The sequence below is a fragment of the Trachypithecus francoisi genome, unplaced genomic scaffold, assembly GCF_009764315.1.
Source record: "Trachypithecus francoisi isolate TF-2019V2 unplaced genomic scaffold, Tfra_2.0 Lachesis_group0, whole genome shotgun sequence".
Classification (NCBI taxonomy): Eukaryota; Metazoa; Chordata; class Mammalia; order Primates; family Cercopithecidae; genus Trachypithecus; species Trachypithecus francoisi.
Window position 1 is genome coordinate 134,846,029 of NW_022681453.1, and position 24,081 is coordinate 134,870,109.

At 46.4% G+C, this 24,081-nt stretch overlaps 1 protein-coding gene across 3 annotated transcripts in view; it reads left to right on the forward strand.

Moving 5' to 3' along the window:
• The window catches only part of ITGA9 (integrin subunit alpha 9), a 422,798-nt gene that overhangs the window by 77,801 nt on the left and 320,916 nt on the right, over positions 1-24,081 (forward strand). For all 3 annotated transcript variants that reach the window (XM_033212029.1, XM_033212028.1, XM_033212027.1), the window contains exons 11-14: positions 1,374-1,468; positions 6,416-6,506; positions 8,937-8,982; positions 16,078-16,232. In XM_033212029.1, coding sequence (XP_033067920.1) covers positions 1,374-1,468; positions 6,416-6,506; positions 8,937-8,982; positions 16,078-16,232 — 387 coding nt within the window. The remainder of the gene's footprint in view (positions 1-1,373; positions 1,469-6,415; positions 6,507-8,936; positions 8,983-16,077; positions 16,233-24,081) is intronic.

The window sequence follows — 24,081 nt, forward strand, 5'->3', positions numbered from 1 at the left end:
TTGCAGTGGAAGCAAACCTTGGGGCTGGTTCATTTGGGACTTCTTATGGCAGAGAACTTTGAACAGCTTCATCCTGCCATCAACTCTCCTTGTTTCTGAGCCTTTGATGCTCCATGCTGCTCTACCACGTTGATGGGGAAATGAGTGAGGAGAGAATTAGAAACCCGGACATCTTCTGCCTGATTATAGCAGCAGCTGGGTTGCCTTTTGAGAGTGCACATGTGTGTGTGTGTGTGTGTGTGTGTGTCTTGGGAGGCATGGAGGCATATGTACCTAATGTTTAGGTCTGTTTGGACAGCAGTATTCCTCACAGCCTCTTGGCCTCTCTCTCTGGCTTGTTTGAGCCTCTTCGCCTCCCTGCATACACAGCATAAGGACATCGGGAGGTGGAGCAGCCATGTCACCAGGGTATATGGTGGTGGAGGTGGGGCAACCCTTGCCCAAGCCAGCCATCCAGACATCTTTGATCCTCCTACCACTGGCTACAGAAGGCTTCATTTTCCTCCTGCTTGGCCTCACTTCTGCAGACACATGACTTTGTTAGAAGCAAGGAAATAAAGTTAGAAAGATCTAGGCTTTGTTCTAGGAGTTGCCAGTTTGTGAGAGTAATGTTGTTTTTTGTCTGTGAAGTAAATGCCCTCTGTACATTTCCTTTATCCAGGAATGGATTTATTATCAAATAATAATAAGGAATAGTCCTTTATCCAGGACCTCAGACTTTCTCAGTTATGCAATAGCCATTGTCTATGGAATTCTCCCTGACGGAAATTAGGGCAGGTAGTTTATATTTGCATTTCTTTTATTGGATGGGTCAGTGGTTTTTCTTATGAGCATAAGGTAGAAACTTTTTTGGAACTAAACTCTTCTCGATCAGCTTCTATAGTTTTCACTGTACTTTTTTTTTTTTTTTTTTTTTTTTTTGAGATGGAATCTCACTCTGTTGCCCAGGCTAGAGTCCAGTGGCATAATCTCAGCTCACTGCCACCTCCGCCTCCCGGGTTCAAGCAATTGTCTTGCCTCAGCTGCCAGAGTAGCTGAGACTACAGGCGTGCGCCACCATACCCAGCTAATTTTTATATTTTTAGTAGAGATGGGGTTTCACCATGTTGGCCAGGCTAGTCTTGAACTCTTGACCTCAGACGACCTGCCTGCCTTGGCCTCCCAAAGTGCTGGGATCATAGGCGTGAGCCACCACACCCGGCGGTTTTTTTTTTTTTTCTGCTAAGGGATCATGTGCCTAAATTAATGCTTGACCATCAACAACTTAATAATTTCTGGTATCCAGGGACTCAGACATGATAACCAGAATTAGGGAAACTGCACTTATATTATTAATGTGGCTTTTTAACCCATAGCTGTTTTTCTACCCTCAGATGTGGCCATTGGTGCACCCAAGGAGGACGACTTCGCAGGGGCGGTCTATATCTATCATGGTGATGCCAGTGGGATAGTCCCGCAGTACTCAATGGTAATTGGTGTGAAAGTGATATGGCAACTATTCATACATTCATTCAACAAACATGTTTGGAACCTTCATTATGCACCATGCCCTGGAGGTACAAAGAAAAACATTTTTCTTGCCTTGGCCTTCCTACCCTTTTGTGAAAGATACAATTAATATTGCTTATTAAATACTAAAAAAAAAAAAAAAATTCTTAGAATCCCGAGTTTGCTCACACTCAGGGGTGCATTTTTCTTAAAGAAGATTTTCAACTCTTACTCAGAGTTAGAGCCATTTATCTAAGAAAAAATGCTCATCATCACTCGCCATCAGAGAAATGCAAATCAAAACCACAATGAGATATCATCTCACACCAGTTAGAATGGCAATTATTAAAAAATCAGGAAACAACAGATGCTGGAGAGAATGTGGAGAAATAGGAACACTTTTACACTGTTGGTGGGACTGTAAACTAGTTCAACCATTATGGAAAACAGTGTGGCGATTCCTCAAGGATCTGGAACTAGAAATACTGTTTGACCCAGCCATCCCACTACTGGGGATATACCCAAAGGAATTATAAATCATGCTGCTATAAAGACACATGCACATGTATGTTTATTGTGGCACTATTCACAATAGCAAAGACTTGGAATCAACCAAATGTCCATCAGTGACAGACTGGATTAAGAAAATGTGGCACATATACACCATGGAATACTATGCAACCATAAAAAAAGGATGAGTTCATGTCCTTTGCAGGGACATGGATGCAGCTGGAGACCATCATTCTCAGCAAACTATCACAAGAACAGAAAACCAAATACTGCATGTTCTCACTCATAGGTGGGAATTGAACAATGAGATCACTTGGACACAGGAATGGGAACATCACACACCGGGTCCTATTGTGGGGAGGGAGTAGGAGGGAAGGATAGCATTAGGAGATATACCTAATGTAAATGACGAGTTAATGGGTGCAGCACACCAACATGGCACATGTATGCATATGTAACAAACCTGCACCCTAGAACTTAAAGTATAATAATAATAAAAAAAAAGAAATGAAAGAAAAAAAAAGAAAGGAAAGGAAGCTTTCTCTTTTTGGTGACTACTTTGTCAACCATCTATGCTAAGGCAAAGGGATATGTTTTAATATATAATCTAGAAGGACAATGGTCCATGGTGGAGGGGCCTGAAACTGATCACAGGCTGTCATCCCAGCTGGCCTCAAAACCAGGAGCCAGTTAGGACTCTGCCCTTGCTCCCTATACTTGGGAACATGGAAGTGGTGAGTTCTGTTTTTTGTTGTATCAGCTTGGTGTTCAATCTTGCTGATGGTGTCAAGCCCAGCCCATGGGAAAAAAGGAAGTCATGCTCTCAGCAGAAGCATTGTCAGGATATTTGTGGATGTCTGCACGTGGAGTGGCACCGGCTCTGGTCTTTTCCCAGTGGGTCAGAGACAGAAGGGGACACACACTGAGAAATTTCCAATCAACAAATATTTATTTATTGAACACTTATTACATGCTAACTACTTCCTTGCTAACTACTTCCTACTCATATGTATATATTTGTATTTTAATTTTAAGAGGCAGCATGTAAATGTAAGTACAACTTCTACATGAATAATTGTCCTGTGGCAGATAGAGATAAACTAGTTAAGGGTGGAGGGTTGGTTGGTTGTCAGTGGTGCCTCAGATCCCCTGTCTGCTGGCCTCCTGCTGAGCTCAGTGCCTCACCTGCAGGAGACAGGGCTTTGGGAGGCACTGGGAAGAGGAGGGACTGTTTTTTGGGTGCCTACTCTGCCCTTTCTTTACCCTTAATCCTCACAGCAGCCATATAAGATGGGTCCGTTTATTATCCACCATTTATCCATGAGGTGACTACACGCCAAGGAGGTTATTTAACTTGCCCAAGGTCGTAAGTGGCAGTATGGCCACAGAATCTTTGCCAGTCTGATGCCTGAAACTTGTATCGTAACCACCATCCTCAACTCCACATTGCAAAAAGGAACAGTAAGAAACTCAGTAGGAAAACTTACGAGTATGGAAACTATTTTGCCATGAGGCGTACATTCTCTGAGGGGCATTTATCTATCCAGATCATCCTCTTTTCATTAGAAATACATAACAGGGGATTAATAAACTTCGGTGATTCAGCCTACAAGGCAGGAGGAAGAGAGCTTTAGGCACAGTTTGGGGGCCACATCTGAGTCACAAGAGCTGCCCTAGGCTGGGGCGTTGATGCTCTTCCCATTGTGACAAGGTAAAAGTCACCCAAGGAGCCCCGTGCTCGGGCAGCGGTCAGGGTCATTCTCCATGCATCCTCCGGGAAGCTTGTTTTCCTGGACCTCAGAAGCTAATCACACAGTGAGGCAACCTGTGAGAGACCCTGGCTTCCCCTCCTCCGGGGCCCTCCAGTGTTTTGTTTGGTTGCTGGGTGGAATCCCTGCAGAGAACCACAGTATAACTCTTGTGGTTAGCATGGAGTGTCTTTAGTAGGAAGCAGGGATAGCAGCTGGACCAGCCTGCCTTTGTCAGCATGCAGGCTGGCTCCTTTGCTTTGACAAAGAGAAGTGGTTTGGGACTTTTAAGGAAAAAGAAGGAAAGAAGCAACTATGATTATACTTTCCCAAGCTGCTAATATGTGTATGATAAGGGCAGTGATTTAAAAGGAAAAAAAAAATCTTTTAATGGCAGATTCTTGCAGGCCCAGGTCCTGGACAGAGCAGGCATTGTGTGGGTGAACTAGAGGAATGAATCAGAAACAACTCTGGGCAATGGAATCACTTTGCTTTGGCCCAGATTGGTATTATTTCTGCTGGGTAAATTGTGAGATCAGGGCCCACACTTCTTCCACATTGCTCTTTAACTCTCTCTCGAGTTTACCACAGAGAGTGTTGATTTTAAGATCCTTGTGTGCCTTTCCCAATGCAAGAGCCCTCTGGGCATATGGCGGCTCCTGTGATCCTTCTCTTGCTGGAAGGGACACTGCATAGAAACCTGGTCAAGCGGAGGTTTCCATGGCTCCTGGTTTTCATTTAGGGTTATTAGCACTGGGCAGACTTATCTTCTTGGCTTTATAGCATAATGGCCTGCAGATGTCTGTGGGATAACTTAAGCCTGCATCACCACCCCCAGATGGACCACCCCTTCACTCTCCCCCTCGTCCCAGCCACAGCATACCTTAGAAATGTAGATCCAGGGGCAGGCTGCTGCTAAAGTTCTTGGACCCCAGAGCTGAGAGGGTCTGCTTCAAAACGTGGCTTTTAAGAAATGCACAGACACACATACGTGTTTGTTTAGACAGAGCCACGTGGGATGTAGGGTTCTCTTCAGTGTTTCCTACAGTGTTCTGATTTGTACTTTGGTGCTTGCACATTTCCTGTTGGATGGCTTAACCAAGGATGGCAAACAGCCTTCTCTGATCACTTCTAGGAGGGTAATTTGCAGTTATCAGCTGCTGGGGGTCAGGGGGCATCCTTCGTGCCTCCATCTGTAGATCCTGTGGAAAGTACCCCCTCCCTGCCTTCGTGACTTCTCTGCAGGATGACTCAGGAAAGAGAAGGATAAGGAAAGAAAGTCAAAGGGAGCCCCCAGATAGCTGGTAAACCTGGTTCTGTTGTACTTCGAAAACAAAGCATTTCTCTTGTCCTCCACAGTGAGGGCATCAGGAAGTAAGCCTCCCCTGGGGACCATGCAGATAAAGGCAGAAAGAGTAGGTCAGATCCCAGAAGATGGGACTTTTCTGATTCAAGAAGTTCAGTATCTTTGTGAGGAACTGCGCCACATGAATGTTGATGCACAGCTTCAGTGTGACAAGGGCTGTTTGTACAATAAATATTGCTGAATCAGTGCTGCCTGTGTGGATGTGTGATGAACTTAATGATGAATAAAAAGTAGGCACAGCCAGGAGTAGTGGCTGTAATCCCAGTTCCTTGGGAAGCTGAGGCAGGAACATTATTCGAGGCTTGGAGTTTGAGACCAGCTTGGGCAACATGGCAAGACCCCGTCTGACAAAAAAGTAAAACGGCTGGGTATATTGGAGCATGCCTGTAGTCCCAGCTACTTGCAAGGCTGAGGCAGGAGGATCACTTACACCCAGGGGTTTGAGGCCGCAGTGGGCTATGATTGTGCCATTGCATTCTAGCCTGGGCAACAGAGCAAGACTCTATCTCTTAAAAAAAAAAAAAAAAGAGAGAAAGTTTCGTTTTTAAAAAACATATAAAGTAAGCATAGATGCTAGCGTGTCCCATGGTGAAGTTGCGAACTCCAGTTGGTTGAGGGGGCTGTTTTCTAGAGGGGAGGGCATCTTCTTTAGCCGAGTTGTTTTGATTTCCTACAGTTTAAGAAGGTTCAGGACCATGGAGTTCTAGATTTACTAGGTAAAACTGTTCACTCCTGTCTGTGAAGCTCCAGAATCTATAGATCTTCTGGTTGACTGGACGGAGAGGTAGTTTCCACATGGCCATCTTTTCCAGCTAGACATGTTAATTACCTGTCTGTCTAGGGAAAGACTTTGTAATGTGTGCCTCTTAGGAGGAGAGTGTTAAATATTTAGTACATATTTGGGAAGAAAGATATAAGCTAAATATGTTCTTAGAATTTCAGCCAGCTACACCTGTGTAAAAACAAACAGAACCTCCATTAGGAATGGAAGTTAAACGGTATCCATTTTGAACTTCAGCATGTCAAAACATTATCATGGTAGTCTAGGTGGATTTTTTTCATTAGCACAGAACTTAGAAAGAAAATTAAATGATGACATTTGCCAAGGCAAGTAGTAATAAAGGAGTGTGTGGTCTTCAACTGTCTGCTAAAGACTTGCTGATCACATTAGGATTACTTTTTTTTTTTTTCTTTCAACAACTTTAAGACCGAGTGTCAAGAGAAGCTGGAATAAAGCAGTCACAGTTCTTATTTGTGACAGTGGTCTTTTCCTATGACTCCATTTTTCTATTATCTGTTTCAGAAACTGTCTGGGCGGAAGATAAATCCAGTGCTCCGGATGTTTGGTCAGTCCATATCGGGAGGCATTGATATGGATGCAAATGGCTATCCTGGTAAGCTGTTTTTCTTTAAAGGCATGTGAGATAAATGAAGATAAATGCATGAAGTAGAATAATTTTCTGTCTGGTTAGCAATCATCACATCTATTTAGAATTACGACAGTTCACACGATAGAATAGGGTGTTTTGCCTGGTGTTCAATTTTAAGGTGAAAATAATGTTGACATTTATTTTGGGGTTTTAAAATGATCTACTCTGAAGGGCTTAGCACCAGGAGGGTGGATTTTTATAGTGGTTTCTGTGGCAGTGATTCTAATGACGAAAAATCGCACTGGCCACATCTAAAATGGTGAATAGTGAAACCTCATGTTTTCCTTTGTATTTAATCACATTCAAAGGCTTCTTACTCTGGGTGGGAAAAGGAGCAGCATCCCCCACCCCTCCACATGCCCCCACCCCCCGCCCCTACTCTTGAAAGAAAATGGTAGAGAAAGATTTGGAGTGAAAAGAAAACCACGTCCTCTTGTGTGTGGACAAAGGTGACCTTCACCATTCAAGGCTGGCTGGCTTGACTTTAGGGTTAATTAATGCCTGTGGTAGTTGTGGCTAACTGGATAAAAATACATGATTTCCAACCCAATCCCAAGTGATATCTGGCCTAGGTCAAATTGCCTGGGTAGTGGAGTAGTGGTTCTTCAGGTGTTTCAAGATGGGGTGGGGTCAGGTGAGGAAACAACAGTAAGAATTTGAAAAAAATCCAGAATGGTCATGGAATTCAGGAAACATTTCTCTAAATTTTGTAGTCATCTTGCTTTTGAGAAATATTTCTTTCCACTAAAATTTAAGGAAACTAACGCAGTCTTGTATGAGGACACCACATTGTGTACTTTTGTACAGATAGGAGTTTTGGAAATTCCTCAAGACTGCAGAGCCAGGAGGAAGTGTGGGAATAGAAAGAAGTCAGTGTTGAAGCTTTTGTCCCAAGAAAGACCCTCCTGGGCCTTTGTAAGTTTGAGAAAGCAGTTCTTGTTCTGGGCAATTTGTGGCCGTCCCCAAATAATACCTTATATGGGTTTAGCATTTAATATGTACAAAATGCTTCCACATGCAATATGCATCTCACAGTGACCCCGGAGGGGAAGGAGGATAGGGTGTTTTCCCCACTTTATAGACAAGGATGCTGAGACTCAATGTCAGGGGCTGCCCAGAGCCTGCAGTGCACGGGGATCCACCCTTCCCAGTGGTTCAGCTGCTTTTCTGCAAATGTGAAGTGAGCAAGGTGTTCACAGTTCACAATGGATCTGAATTTCTGATCTTGTGTTTTTCATAAGGGAAACTGACAAATTCATCAGATTCTTTTATTTTTAAACATATAGCTCATTTGAAAAGACTATTGAAGAACAAAATTGATAAATACACCCAAGTGGAGAAATTTTAGGAACACTATAATTCATGGATTTGCCGTTTGTTTTTCCTTAATGAGGCCATCATATAGATGCTCAATGCATTTAGTGATGTGCAGATTCGGACCCTCTTAGACTCAGATACTTGGTTCTGTGAAGTAGTAGTGGGAACCCCAGGGCCAGGGATTTGTATTGCCGGGTTGGGGTGGTAGGGAGAAAGGCATAGAACCACTGGAAGAGTAAGTACTTCCTAAGTTAAAGTTATTTAGGAGTAAACATTACTGGTTAAACCAGGGTCTTGTTTATAGCTTACCAAGTATTTTCATGAATTTACTGACTTAAATTTCTGATTTCATATATTTAGTAAATATTTACTATAAATCTAGTGAGTACTTAATGAATATTATATAATGACTAATAAATATTTTCTGACTTAAATGTAATGAAATATTATCAGCCTTTGAAGAAGGCCGTGGGGATAATTATCTTCATTTTACAGACAGGGATACCATGAAATACTCAGGTCACATAGAGTGAGGGGTGGAGGGTGATGATTCCATGTTCTTCAGAACCTAGAGAATTTTCCAAGAGTCACTGAATTCTAGGTATGTCTTTCTCTAATTCACTGACGTCAAAAGAAGTATAAGCCATATGTATAATCTAAAATATTCCCGTAATTACATAAAATGATAAAAAAGTGAAGTTAATTTTATTAATTGTTTTAGCCCAATATAGCCAACATATTATCATTTCAACATATAATCAATATGAAAGTTATGAGTGAGGTAGTTAATGGTTTTCTGTACTAGGCCTTTGAAATGTGGTGTGTATTTTACACTCACAGCACCTCTCAACTGAGACCAGCCACATTTCAAGGCCCCAGTAGCCTGCGTAGGGATTGGCTGCCGCATGGGAGAGTGTGGCTTCCATTCTTACAAGATCATTGTATAGCCCAGACGGTGGCCGTCAGAGGGCTCTCTGGCCTCAAGGCTGGGCCTCCATCCTTGTGAGCTCATTCCCAGGGACCTGTTGGGTGTGGGCTTCAGCAAGTTTCTGAACGCTGTAAACTTCTCATTTTCAGATGTCACTGTTGGAGCCTTCGTGTCCGACAGCGTGGTTCTCCTCAGGTGAGAGGCCTCACTCTTGCTCCTTGAATTGTGCTGTTCAGGGTGAGGGATGGAGCCATTCACCATTCATGGGCTTTTTCCTCTGTCCTGTTCCTTGTAGGCTGGAGGTGCTTAGTAAGTTGAAATGCTACCTTATTTTCTCATTCTAATTATTCTCTATCCCAGAGTTTCTATCTATGGCCTTGAATGGCTTGCAGGTATGAGACGGATAGCATCCTGGGAGCTTCCAGGTAGGGGTTGGGGCAGCCTAACTCTCTTAAGCCCTAAAGCTATTTGCCTTTGGCCAAGAACCTTCCATAATATGCCATACAAATATTTTATTATTTCCTGCGGGTGCTGGGAAGCACTGTTCATTTTATCTCTTCATCTGTATACCCTGCATTCTTACCTCCAGTCAGTCCACAACACCCTGGGGACCGGGAGCCTCCTGCCCGTTAGACAGCACGTCATTCCCTGTTGGCAGCAGAGGTGAGGGACATGAGCTGAGGCCCAGAGCTTGCTGAGGCCCGTGCAGTCTGGATCTCTCCTACAAAGGCCAGGGGGCCGCCGCCACCACCCGTGAACCCTCTCCAAGTATTTCTAGCTGTATGAGTCAGAGGAGGCAGAATTACACTTTGGAGTGAGAGCCAATTCTTAGGTTTTGTTAATAACCTGATGGCAGAACTTTCTAAAATAGACTAGTAGGATCTCAGAGCTGGAAAGGATCCCAGAGGCCATGTAGTTCCATACCCCAGATCCTTCTTATTCAGCAGTACCTTCTGCTGGTCTCCACTGCGGGGCCACACAGCCTCCTGTTCTGAGTGAGATGCCCCACGAGTGGGAGCCCAGTTACTTCTAAGGGAACCCACTTGCCCCGGGTAACATTAAATCTTGAATAATTAAAGAGGCAGAAGAGCCTTGAGGTTGAATGTGAACTCAGGGGCCAGGTGGCCAGGTTCCAGCCCTGACTCTGCCCTTCCTGGGTAAGTTTCCTGGGCAAGTCCCCTGACCTTTCTGTTTCAGGATTCTCCTCTGTTGGCCAGGACAGCAATACAGATGCTCCTTGACTTAGGATGGGGTTATTTCCAGATAAACCCATTCAAAGTCAAAACACGGTATTTTCAACTTAGGACGGGTTTGTCCAGATGTAGCCTTATGGTCAGTCAAGGAGTGTGCTGCATTCCTATGGCTTTCGCACCATTGTGAAGTTGAAAAATCGTAAGTTGAACCATCATAGTCAGGGACCACCTGCAGTATGTGTAAAATGTTCAGAACAGTGCCTGGTTTAACTGCTTAATAAATCTTAGCAAGTTTGATGTAAATTGGGTTAAATTTGCCTCCCTAAAATTCTGCTTCTCAGTCTTATGTCTTTTACATAGCAGCCCTTTAGTATCTGAAGGGGGCAATTGTGTCCCCCAAGTGGTGACTTCACTAAGATAAGGCCTCCTTGGTTCCTGTAATTATTTCCCATGTGACTGGATTTTCACTTTCTTTATCAGCCCTTCCTCTGGATAAAACAGCTTTTGTGGCTCCAAATGATTGAGGTTAGATTTGTGAAGCTGGTTGCTCTAGTTAGTGCTTTCATGATGTCATCTTTGCTCTCTTCATTATCCTGAGCATCTTACTTTGGTTTGTCAGGATTCTTCTCAAATAAAACAAACACACTCCTCAACTTTTCACAGTTGAAAACAGGCTTTTTTTCTTCTTCTTCTTCTTTTCTTTTTTTGAGACGGAGTCTTGCTCTATCACCCAGGCTGGAGTGCAGTGGTGTGATCTCTGCTCACCACAACCTCCGCCTCCTGGGTTCAAGTGATTCTCCTGCCTCAGCCTCCTGAGGAGCTGGGATCACAGGTGCACACTACCATTCCTGGCTATTTAAAAAATATTTTTAGTAGAGATGGGGTTTCACCATGTTGATCAGGCTGGTCTCGAACTCCTAACCTCGTGATCCACCTACCTCGGCCTCCCAAAGTGCTTGGATTACAGACGTGAGCCACCACACCCGGTCCAACAGGCCCTCTTAAAACCGGGGCCATCTGGCTGAAGGTCCATCATACAGACTCTGCTTTCTCATCATTCTTGTATTTTTAAATCTTCCTGCTGTGAGCTTCAATCCAAAGGGGATTTTCTTTTTCTCTTCTTTATGGTGAGGGACAGCCTTCTCCAGGAGTTTGCTCACATATGGAGGTAAAGCAAAGTAAGGCAGTTACACAATGGGTGGGAGACCCCAGACTCCAGCCTGGGATGGAGGGTTGAATCTGGTGAGTTGGAGCTCAACAGGGACAAATGTAAAGTTCTTCAAGAAGAACTCCAGGGAGAGCACATATCAAGAGAAGAGACCTAGGAGAGGAGCCTGGGGAGCCCTACCCTGAACAAGAGGCCAAGAGAAGGCCCAAGAAGAGTGGTTGGGCCATGACAGCTGTAGAGGAGCATGCAGGGATGTTGTGGTCACAATCATCCATTCTCTTATTCATTCAGCTAAGGTACATTGACCTGCTGAGATGCTGCCGTGCATCAGATCCTAGGGATTTGATGGGGAACCTGACCTAGGCTGTGACCTTAGATTATAGCCAGGGAGCCATAGGCAACTAATGTTTGGTAAGCTCCTACCGCCTGCCTGGCACGGTGTGAGCACTTCATGTGTGTTCATTCTTTGTTGTTTTCTTTCTGTATTTAGGTAGAATTTGCATACAATAAAATGCACCAATTTGAGTGTATGACTCCGTGAGTTTTGACCACTGCATACATTGTGTGACTACCACCCCACCACAAAAAAAACTCTCTATCACCCCAGAGAGTTTCCTTGTGCCTCTGTCTAGTCAGACCCCTCTCCTGATAGACAACCACTGTTCTGACTTCTATCACCATAGATCCATCTTGCCCATTCTAGAATTTCACATTGGTGGGAATATACAGTATGGACTCTTTTGTTTCTGGCCTCTTTCAATCAGTGTGATGCATTTGAAATTTGTTCATGTTGGTGTGTTGCTTGTTTTTCCCCTTACTGAGTAGCATTCCATTGACTGAATATCTTTGAGTTTGTTCATCCGTCTTCTTGTTGACGGAACACATGATAACTCTTAGTCTTCTTAACAATCCATGACATGAGTGGGGCTGTTATCCCCATTTTATGGGTGAGGAGACCAAGGACATGCAGTTCTTATTAATATAAAAGGGAAGGTGATTCCACATGGTGGTAGGTGCTGTGAGGATTATAAGGCAGGGTTACTTGGTCGGGCAGTGGCATCAAAGTCAGCAGAAAGGGCCAAGCAGAGTGAGGCCTGAGACTTGTCGGAGGTGGCAGGGAGAGGTCAGGGGTGCCATTGGCCATGGTGGCTCTAGAGAAGTGATGGGACAAAAGCCAGATGGCAGTAGGTGGGTGAGAGAAGAAGCAAGAAAAGAGAGTGACTCCTGACTGCCTCTCCAGAAGCTTGGCTGCAAAGGAGCAAATGGGACCAGCAGGTAGTTCAGGGAGGTGTTTTAAGGATGGGAGGCTCTGGATCAGTGATTAGGCCAAGAACATCTTTGAGCCATTTTCTGGTCTCCCAAGTCCCTTGCCCTCTTGGAAGAGATCAGAGGGGCTTCACCCTCAGCTTCACCCTAATCTATGTGAACCCTGATGCCCTGACCCTATGCCTAACCCCAAGGGTCCTGGAGAGGTTGAAGAGACAAGAGGGAGGGTGGGAGGCTGCTCCAGGGATGAGGGATGGGGGGATGAGGTTGGTGAGAGTGATAGAATTCAGTACACAGGCTGAGGATGAGGGGCCCTCATCTTCTGAGACAGGCCCCAAGATAGGAATAAGGTCAGGGCAAGGTTCACTTTGGGATGTGGATGAGGATGAAGCAGAGGGTGACCACCCTGGTCTATTCCAGGAGGACAAGGGAATCAGGGAGAGCAGGGAAGGCTTCAAAGAAAAGCTAGAGCCCCTCAGAGAGGAAGCAAGGTGGGGCAGGCAAAGGGGTTGCTGAGCGTGCTGCGTGGGAGCATGGGAGACACCCAGCAGGTTGGGTGTCTGCAGGGGCAGCCATTGATAAAGTCCCAGGATTCAGCTGAGCAACAGTGAACTAGAAGGCCTGGAGGCATCAGCTGACTGTGTTAAGTAGGGGCGTGGCTCAGTCTGGCCTAACTGACAGATTTGGAGTTACTTTAGGTTTTGGGTGGGACTAGAAAAGCAGGGAGGGCTAGGAGACCATGCATGTACATGGACACATAGATACGTACTGCCCATCGTTTCTAACCCTCCTAAGGGCAGGAGGCCAGAGGTGCGTGGGTTAGGAATGCTATGGGCTGCAGCTAAGAGAAAACCTGACTGAGGCTTTCAACTGTATGACCCCAAATTAGCTCCCTGGAGGTAGGTGGCCCCAGGGCTGGCTTAGTAGCCTAACAATGTCACCAGGGGTGAAGGCTCTTTATCTGTCCTTGCCTTGCAGAAGGCCAAGGCACCTTGAGCGACGTATCAAAGGGCATCCCAACTGGTTGTATTATTTACCTGGAAGTGAAGTGTCAGGATTTGAACTGTCAGCTATCAGGGAGAAGTGTTCCAGCCACCAGCTTCTTAAAAAAAATAAAAGCCCTGAAAGCACTTGTGGTGCTGTCCTTGGGTGCCCCTTTGCTTTTATCTCAGAGGCTGGCACATTTGTAGGCAGGACTGTGAGATGCAGTCTCTCCTGCCCCCAGGAGTGTGGCTGGCCCACTCTGCCCTCAGGAAGTTTGCTTCCCTCCGATTAGCTCCGGGGCAGGTCCTGTGTCAGGGTGATAGGCACACGGTGCTCTCCCATTGGAGGTCACAGGAAGTGATCAGAGAGGTCTCTGAAAGATTTCTGGGCTTTTCTTCATCCAAAAACAATACTTGGAGTTGAAACAAAAAGGTTGAAGGGAACTGATCTGACAGCTGTGGAAGGAGATGTACCTGTGAGGGTCCCTGTGGTCCATTTCAAAGGATACTGTTTTTCCGACTTCCACTGAGGTCACTGTGTCTGGGCTGCCCATGTCTGTTTCCTGCTTGCTGCACTGTCTTCTGCATAGCTCTTCTGTGAGAGGAGGACTTGGCCTCCTCCCTGATGAGTGGCCCCTGGGGATGATGGGGCAGGCTAGGCTTTTCTTCTGTACCATGACCAGGCACGTGAGGGACCAGGCAGGGTGGAGACTGGCTCTCCACGGTACCTCTGTCCATCTGTGAGGCTTTGGACACTTGTGGTTTTCAGTCTCGTAAAATTTGTACTTATTTAACAAGGGTTTTTGCACATTTTTTTTTTTTTTCTTTTTTTGAGACGGAGTCTCACTCTATCGCCCAGGCTGGAGTGCAGTGGCCGGATCTCAGCTCACTGCAAGCTCTGCCTCCCGGGTTTACGCCATTCTCCTGCCTCAGCCTCCCGAGTAGCTGGGACTACAGGCGCCCACCACCTCGCCCGGCTAGTTTTTTGTATTTTTTTAGTAGAGACGGGGTTTCACGGTGTTAGCCAGGATGGTCTCGATCTCCTGACCTCGTGATCCACCCGTCTCAGCCTCCCAAAGAGCTGGGATTACAGGCTTGAGCCACCGCGCCCGGCTGGTTTTTGCACATTTATTATGGGAACGAGAGGATGAATTCACTGGATCCCAGCCCTTGCGGGGTGCTGCAGCCTGGTGGGGCAGGTTTGGAAATAGACAATAACTCTTCACCTTAGTAAGGGGGGGCCAGGGGTGTGTGTATAGAGCTGGAAGCACAGAGAGGGAGGATGCCTAACTGTCAGGGGTACTAGGGAAGGCTTCCTCGGGGTGGGAACATTTGAGCTGGCTGTTGAAAGGTCGATGGGGTTTTATAGGGTGTCCATTGGCATCTGCACAATCACATTGGCCAGGGGTAAGATATCCACTTTCTGATTTATTTCTAGTATCCTATAAGGATGAACCCAGAAGCAAATGGAAAGACTAAGGTGTTGGCCTTCTTTCAGGCACTGCTATTGTCTGACTTCCATTTGTCCTGCGGCCAGATTTGCTCTGGGAGTCCTGCAGTTCCACTGCATCTGTCACCACTACTCTCTGTTGACCCGATCTCCCGGCATGGTGGCAGCAGTGGAGTCCCCTCACCACATCTATGCCTTGTGTCTCTTCACTTCCTTTGTTCACCCAGATTTTCCTTAACGCTTTCTTCCCTTGGAGTTGGTGTGGGTCATCATTCCCATCCGCCCTGTCACCCTGGGCTCTCTTTGAGGGATCATTGTACACAGGGGGGTCATTGTTCTCAAGCCACAAATGCCCCTTAATCTTGTCATGTCACCCCAGTGGTGTGAAGGCTGGGGCTCCTTAGAGATAAAAGGGTTTCTCTGTGAGGCCTGGAGGGAAAAGGTTGAGTGGTAGCTTAGGTGAATGCTGCCTGAGCAGATGTCTGCAGTGGGAGCAGAATGGTGTTATTTACTCTTAATTTTTGTGGGATGTCCCTGGGGAGCCCAGGGGTGCTGTCCATTCATCAAGCACTGAGGGATGGTGCATGGCAAGGAGGAGAGTGTAGCTATTTATTGAGTTTCATTTGGTTTTGAGACTGGGCAGGTTGATTTCTTCTGCTCTGAAGCACTTTGCTATTACCAGCTGCGACTCTACTAATGAAGTTCTTTTAGAAAAATACCCAATGAATTGGTGGAGGTAAATGAAGGAGGAGGTTTGACCAACTGGATGGGGCTAGAACATTGCAGTTCATGCTCATAATGGCAGCAAATGCTTGAGGGAATACTCGAGTATGCATCTCTTTCTCGAATCATGGCATCTGCTTTAGGAAATCCTCTTAAATGTATTCTTATCTCCCTAATAAAATGGAAATCAGAACTTAATTGGTAAAATTTTAAATAATTATCCAGCATCTGGTGGTTCATTTATGGCTTCAACCAGATGTGTTTTATTAACAATAAACTTGCTTTTATTATTGGGAAGCTAACTATTAATTTACTAGGCCATATGCCACTTCTAAAATCAGAAAAAAATGCTCACAGAACATACTAGCCCTTCTCTCTTGGGATATTTCATGCTTTAAGTAAATCCTGGGTTGAAGGCCTAGGATTTATCCTGTTGGTCTAGTTCTTGTTTGATTCTGAGAGCTGCTCCTTACCATGACTAAGTCACCTTCCTCTCTTGCCCTGCAGAGCAAGGCCTGTCATTACGATGGATGTCGCCATCTTCCTCCCGGGCTCCATCAACATCACGGCGCCTCAGTGTCATGACGGACAGCAGCCTGTGAACTGCCTGAACGTCACCACCTGCTTCAGCTTCCATGGCAAACACGTTCCAGGAGAGATTGGTAATGAGCCACCAAGTCAGGGCTCAGGATACCCGTTTAGCTGGAGTGGGCTCATGGGATATTTCCGACGTTTCCTGTCGCTGTTCCTCCCAGCTGGTTTTGCAGGCAGCAGGCACACAGGCTGGACATCCTTTCCCTCTGAGGTTCCTCCCCTTCTCTTTCCTGCTTATCAACATGTTTCTTTTTTTTTTTGAGACGGAGTCTCGCTCTGTCACCCAGGCTGGAGTGCAGTGGCCGGATCTCAGCTCACTGCAAGCTCCGCCTCCCGGGTCCACGCCATTCGCCTGCCTCAGCCTCCCAAGTAGCTGGGACTACAGGCGCCCGCCACCTCGCCCGGCTAGCTTTTTTTTTTGTATTTTTTTTAGTAGAGATGGGGTTTCACCGTGTTAGCCAGGATGGTCTCCATCTCCTGACCTCGTGATCCGCCCGTCTCAGCCTCCCAAAGTGCTGGGATTACAGGCTTGAGCCACCGCGCCCAGCCTCAACGTTTCTAATAACACACAACCTCCAGCTCTAGGACAAATAATGTTGGACCCCAAACATTCTTTCTCCAACTATGAGGGCCAGACTGAAGCCTCATTGGACCACAGGTCCTATGGGACTGGCGGAGCTATAGTGCCCGGAGCCTGGCCCTTATGGAATGTTTGAGCAGTCAGAAAGCAGAAGTGACAGGACTTTTGAGGCTCCTCATTGAGCTTGTAGCATCAGCCAGATGTCAGGGGGCTTATAACATTTACTATGGAATTAGAGACCAAAGACGGTCTCTAATGACGGATGGTGGGATTGGGATTCTGGTGTTACAGAGGCTTAGGTTTCTAAAAGAGGGGTGCTGTTTTGGCAGCTCAGAATTGAAAAGACGCCGGCATTGTCCTGACAGCTGGTAACTGTCCCTGCCATTTGTCTGGGGAAAACTGACTTGCTAGCCTAGCTCTAGAGGCTGGATTAAACCCCAGGACAAGATAGGGCCAGTGTTGATTAGAATTCAGAGCACGTGGTCACCTGAAGAAACTGAATCTGGAGCTTTATGCATATTACTAGGTGCTTCATTTTTATTTAAAAGGCTGATTTAATAATAGAAAGAAAAACTCCAGGCAAACAAAAACATCAGCGGGGACCTGGACCTACTGATGTTCTTAGATATTTTTAATGTCGTGAGTGACTCCTTTTGCTACTCACAGTGTAGCCCCTGGCCTAGCAGTGTCAGCCTCACTGGGAATTTGTTAGAAATGCAGGACTTTGGGCCCTACTTTGGACTTCTGAATCAGAATCTGCATTTTTGCAAGAGCCCCACAAGATTCCTGTGAGAAGCACTGCCCTGGAGCACACATGTGTGCACACACGCCCACTCATGCAAAAATGTTTACATGAGCTAGTTCGTTCCTCAGCCACACCTCAAATGTTCTACCTTATTTAATATGTTCATCCTTCTTGGCTAACTGTCTCATTGGCAATTTCTCTTGATCTTTAGGTGTACTGAATAAGCTCAACGATTAAACATATTTATTTATATCATTTTTTAAAAAGAGCTTAGAAATTTCGACATTGAATGAAACCATACAATAAAGCTTGGGAATTGGTTAGTGAGGGAGGATTAACAACATTTTCTTGTGTAGCTCAGTGAGAAAGAGCAGCTCACTCAAGATCACACAGCTGTTGTTGAAGCCAGGAGTTGAATTTGTATTTTATGATACTTACTTTTGCTTTCTAACAACTGTTTCTCACCACCTCCCTAATTGTTTAAGATACTACAGTCTTAAGGAAAAAAGCTTTCTGATAGTTCTGGGACTCCTGTGTCCTCCACATAATTAGGCGGTCTGTCTTCTGTCCAATGCCAGCTCATGATATAGTTGGATTCTATTAAAAAACATTTTTAAAGAATGAAGGTGAATTTTGATACACATAAGAATGAGAACTATTCTAGAACTCTCAAAAAGGGCAAACGATTGATCGTTTCTGTGTGTGTTCATTTGACAAATGCTTATTATGTATCCACATGTGCTGGGCACTGGAGATGACAGTCCTGTCCTCATGGAGCTTCTAAAGGGAGTTACAAAGAGTTTCTACTATTTTGGCCTTGAAGCAGTATTAGACAACTTTCACTTCTCGCTGCTGTGAAAGTGAAGGTAAATTGGTGTAACTGAAGCAAAGAAGAAACCAAGATGCAAATTAGAGCATCAGAGCATGAGGCAAGTGGTGGAGCAAACTCTGATTTGAAGGTTCATGAGCTGAGTGCAGAGGAGGTATGGGTGCCTCCTCATGCTGTTCCTGACCAATGGCTCTTTCTGGGGCCCCATCTAGTGTGAGCCTTTCACAGACTGCTAAGCACAATTAGAATGAAGGTCTAGGATTAGCCATAGCCTCAGAAATGTTGGGGCAAAGTTTCAGAGGCAGGCAGTTCGATGGCATCTTGTACTGTACCTCGTGGGCAATGCGGAGCAACCTGGCTGATACCCGACGTGAGGTGGGGCCCATTCAGCACCTGTGCACCCTCCCATTAATTTCCCTTCCCTATCCTCCATCTGCCACATGCGTTCGTAAAGTCAAACATTCCTTTACACTCTAAGGGTGTGTTTCCCCGACAATCAGACTTAAAGGGGATGGTAACTGGAGAATTTTGGTATCTCAATATAACAAGGCAATGTAGAAAATTACTCATCACCAACATGTTTCTGTCACTTTCTCTGGCATTCATATCTCAATCTTTGCAGTAGAAAGAGAAATGCAGAAATCTGCCAAAAAATATGCTGGCAGTGAAATGGAGAGTTTGGGGAGGGAAAAGTGGGCAGGCCTTATGGAAATGTGATAGGAAATCAGGTGGAGGTGAAAGGTCAGGTAGCTGTGGGGGTCCAGCTGTGGGTGAGGTGTCCTAGAGTTCAGCAAGGAAGGCAGCCTCTTGGCTCTGCACAGTTGGGAAGGTCAGTCTTCAGATGGAGGAAGGATGGGCATTTCCAGGACACAGATACCCTCCACTCCCCTCCAGGCTTGGCAGAGGATGCTGGTCAACTCTGTGTCATCTCCAGGCCTCTGCATCAGGAACCCACAACTGGGACACCAGGTTACCAGCCTTCCTACTCTCTGTGCTGGCAGCTGCAGAGGAACCATGTGGATGATGACTGTGTCCATGGAATGCCTGGTGAATGAATGCCAGCCCTGGGCAGGCCTTCCAGGCACCTCTCAATGGCTGCATATCCTGGGCCGAGTTTGTTAGCAGAATGGTTGCATTTGGGCAGAGCAATACACAGATACCTGTGGTGGGCTAGGTACCACTGTCAGAAGTGGTATCTTCTGTGGTATTTATCTGCTGCCATCTTCAGCCACATGACCTGCCCTCTGAGGATGGTTTTGAGAGCCATAAGCAGTTAATGTTAGTCTTGTGCCTTTAGTTTCTTCTTCTCTACCTGGCAGGGTTCAAGCCTATGTACAGAGAAGGGTCACCAACTGCCTCTTCATTTCCTGCTTTAGAAATGAGAGACCACAGTGCCTACTTGGTCATGGGAGTATTCAGGACCAGCTCATTCGCGGGACACAAGCTGCTGTGGCCTCTGGAAATACTGTAGGAAATACAGACTTTCTCTGTAGGAGGTGAATCTGCCTTGGCCTCTGAAACAGGCAGAGTCCAGTCAGGAAAACAGAAACCATACCAGTTATTTTAACAGAAGACATTTAGCACTGGGAATGGGTTAAACAGGTCATGGAGGACCTGGGAGTAACTGCAGGAAGCAGCTGCCGCCTCCAGGTCTGCACCAGTGGATCTCAAAGTGTGGTCCCAGACCAGCTGCATCAGTATCACCTGGGATCTCGTTAGATATGCAAATTCTGACCAGAAACTCTGAAGGTGGGACGCAGCATCTGTGTTTTTACAAGCTTCCAGATGGGTTCCATTTGAGAACGCTGGTCAAGGTTACACCTGGGGTTAACCACTTCCTTGGGGTTATCAGAACCTGTGAGCTCAGAGAAGGGGCCCTGTGGAGCTAGGACCTGACCCTCTGAGGAGGGGGCTGGTGCTGCTGATCTCTCTGAGGGGGTGCAATGAGGCTGGCTCTGGGAGAATGGGGGAAGTCTGAAAACTAGAATTAACTGCTGTTGGGACCAGCTGCCATGAGAAACTGTTGCTGGGATAAACTGCTAGGAATAGGAAGCAGGAAGGAAGGAGCGAGTCCCTTTGCCCTCCTCCAGCCTTGCAGGCTCCCTCCGATGCTCCATATTAGCAGAGCCTCACAGGGAGCCTCTGGCAAAACAAATGAGGTTTGCAGGGTTCCAGTCCCAGTGTCACAGGGCAGAGTAGGGAAGGGTAGGTTGGAGCTGAGGACAACAGCTTCATAAACCAGCACAGCGAACATCCAGTTACATAGAGTTGCTGAATCCCTATTGGGTCATTCAATCAAATAATAATAATCAAGGTCTTACAGAGTGCCAGACACCCTACTTAGCTTGGGGCATGGAGCAGTGAACAGGACAGGCAAAGTCCTTGCCCTCATGGAGCTGGCATCCTAGTGGGAGGGGGGCAGGCAGACTGGACAAAAACAACCAGCTGCTCCCTTGCTCGCTCTTCTCGATGAGTTCCGGGCGCCTTGTGTGGCATGCACTGTGCTTAACACTGGGACACAGACACAGACTTCTCCCTCTGACTGTGGGCTCCTCCAGGAGTAGGTTTACAACATATTTCATAAAGCACTTTAAAATAGGAGTTCTGCCTGTCCCTAATAGTATTATTAATCTCTTCATTCTTGGCCGGGGAACAGCCTGTGGCCTCTTGGAGCCTCCTAGCTAGCACAGGTGAAGGTGGTGAATGCTTTGCCCAAGGGGACCCTGCCCCTCACCCATGGGCGGTGCTTGTACCTACTCACTAGCCAGGCTGAAGCCTAAACTTGCTTGTCAATCTCTGGAGGCTGGGAATCAAGCTGGCAGCTCTGGGCTCTCACCAGAGTGTGAAATGAAAACCAGGAAGGGACGCTCGCTGAGTGATTGCATTTTGCACCCTGACCCAGTGCTCCTGTGTTTCCATGGTTCTCAGCCTGAAAAAGCTGTAAGCAAGTGGAATACCTGCCCTGCCTCCAGACACACAACTGAGCCCAGGTCCTGAGAGATGGCACCAAGGTCATCCGCACTAATAGAAATAGGGTTGAAACCAGGTGACTTGTTTCCAAAGCCTTCCTCTGTCTTTAGGGGTGCATTTTTGCTTGGGAGCATGTTTGCACACAGCATTCTGAGCTCCTTCTGGTCTCTTGAGTAGCATCGAAATGGGATAATGAGGTAAATCCATTTGAGGTGAGGAATGGGTAGCCTAGTCTAATAATTCCTACCTCATTCTTTTGCAGGACAGAATTTAGGAAAGCTAGTAAAGTTTCCCCTCTCACGGGAAACTCTAAGGGAAGCTCAGAGTAACTCGGGAAGGAAAATTTGTTAGAATTTCACAGCTGAAATCTTGTTCTGATGGAGAGCGGGAATTAATCAACTTGCTGGGAGAGACCAGAGCCAGAGTTGATGAGAGACAGCTGGCTCCCTCCTGGCCCAGGCCCGTGCAGGGGGTCCCCTCGGGAAGCAGCTGGGGGCAGGGCAGGGAGGTGGCTGAAAGTATTACTCGGGGCTGATCAGCTTTTCCATCACCATGACATCATTCGACATGGCAGGGACACAAGCTGCCAGAAGGAAAAACCTAAAGATGTGAAATGTGCTGTTGGAGCAGGCCCTAATCAGAACCAGCACCCTCCCAGGGGCAGACGGGGGCTGGCCAGGCTGGCTTGCATCAGGGCTGGCTGTGGGCAGCTCAGACAGCCTGATGCACCCACCTTCCCAGGGCCCTGACCGCGGAGCCCAGGCAGCTGATCAGCTGCTTCCCGGACATGTCCTCTGCTTCGCTTTCCACTAGACCCTTTACCAGTGGGTGCTGGTAAGACTACCTGTTGCCCTCAGGGCTTTGGAATGAGTGGTCAGCATTTCTTCTTGCCTCCTCAGGCAGGGTTTCTCATTGTGACTCTTGCCTTCTTCTAGAGGAGAGAGTCTGATATAGAACTAACTTCCTTTGGGGTAATTTAAAATGTCAAAATTTAAATCAAGGAAAAGTACTAAGTAGGCAGTTCTAGAGATGAAATGCTTCCAGAATGATTGCACTTGATGAATTGGATGATTCGTTATGTCTGACTGTATGTTTTAACATTGTAGAGAAATCTGAAAGGTTAATGTGCTGGCGTGCACACACCCTGCTTGAGTGGAGCAGCAGTTGCCTTGTCCTCAGCTCGGTTTCTGTGAACTGTGGGTTGTATCTCTCTCCCTTGAGTTGCAAGAGATCAGTACTTCCGGATCAGTACTTCTGCCGTGAGATGAAACTTTGGAGGAGTAAAGTTGGTGTTTGTAAATTGCCTAGCACAGTGCTTGGCACACATTGCAGGTTGAATTTATTCGCTTTTCCTGATTTACCCTGTGTTAATATGGGTTCTCCCCAAAACAGAGCCTGGGTCAAGGATCTGAGTACATGTGGTTGATACACAAATGATCCCAGGAAGTACCAGTCAGGAAATGGGACAGTGAGACAGGAAAGGAAGGCAGCTACAGACCTCAGGCTTCTCCAGAGAAACAGAATGGAGAGAGAAAGAAATGGGTTAGTTGGTTGATTTTCAGGAATTGGGTTAGGAGATTATGAGGTCTGGGAAGTCTGAATTTTTCAGGGCAGGCCAGTAGGCTGGAGACTCAGGGAAGAGCTGATGCTGCAGCTCAAGTCTGAAAGCAGTCTAAAAGTTTGTTTTTTTGGGAACCTTAGTCTTTTAAAGTCTTCACCTGATTGGATGAGGCTTGCCCACATTTTGGAGGGTAATCTACTTTATTCAAAGTCTACTGATTTAAATGTTAATCTAATCTAAAAAAATACCTTCTCAGTAACATCTAGATTGCTGCTTGACCAAATTCTGGGTACTGTGGCCCAGCCAAGTTGACACATAAAATTAACCATTGAGCAGACAAATAGAGGGTGTATTACCGAGCAAGTTACCACTGTGGGCAGCTGGAGCTCAATCCTGCTGGAGAACCCTGGGAGTCCGTGTAGACCATGCCCCAGAGTTACCCCCCATCAAGGGGCAAGGGAGCTGGGGCCCTGCATTATGGAGGGCTGCTCTGGGGACTGGAGTTCCCTGGCACTCCTGGCTTGCCATGCATATGGACAGAGCCACTCGAGAAAGCCCTCAGGAGAAGAGAGGCAGGCACTCGCTGTTGCAATTTGGGCCGGACAACAGAGAAATGATAAAAGCCAAGAGGATATGGGTGGGGGAACAATACCATCCGTTCCATCTTCCTGTGTTCCTTTCCACCCAGGTTTTCTCTGAGCTCAGCTAGTTCATCTCTGGCAAGATAGTCCAGTCTCGCTGTTCTCTCCATTGTCTCCCTTCCTGAGGGAAGGCAGCTGTGGTTCTTTCACCTGGAAAGGAGGCTGGTCAGGGGACCCCGAGGAGAGTCTGCTCAGCAGCTGCCTCCACCACATTGCTTCACTCAACTGTGGCCTCTGGCTTGTCTTCCAGCAATGTGCATCTCTAGCCATGACCTTGCTTAAACAAACTTGGAAATTCTCTTCGTTTAAATTTAACCTTTCTTACTTCTGGGCAGTTGTTCAGGGAAGTTGTGATCAGTAGAAAGTAAATTGGCCAGATCTCTGCACTTGTTTGGACCTGCTATCCATGCATTCAAAAAAATGGGAGGTTTTGGTCAAGTAATGTACAACATGCAGCAAGAACAAGTGTGGCAAGAATAGCCTGGCACCAGAGATTAAGGGAGTTCTGGATTCAGCTCTTTGGTGGGTGGTTCTCTGTCCTGGAGCAAGTCTTGTTCCCTTTTGGGGCCTCAGTTCCCTCATCTTAAAAAA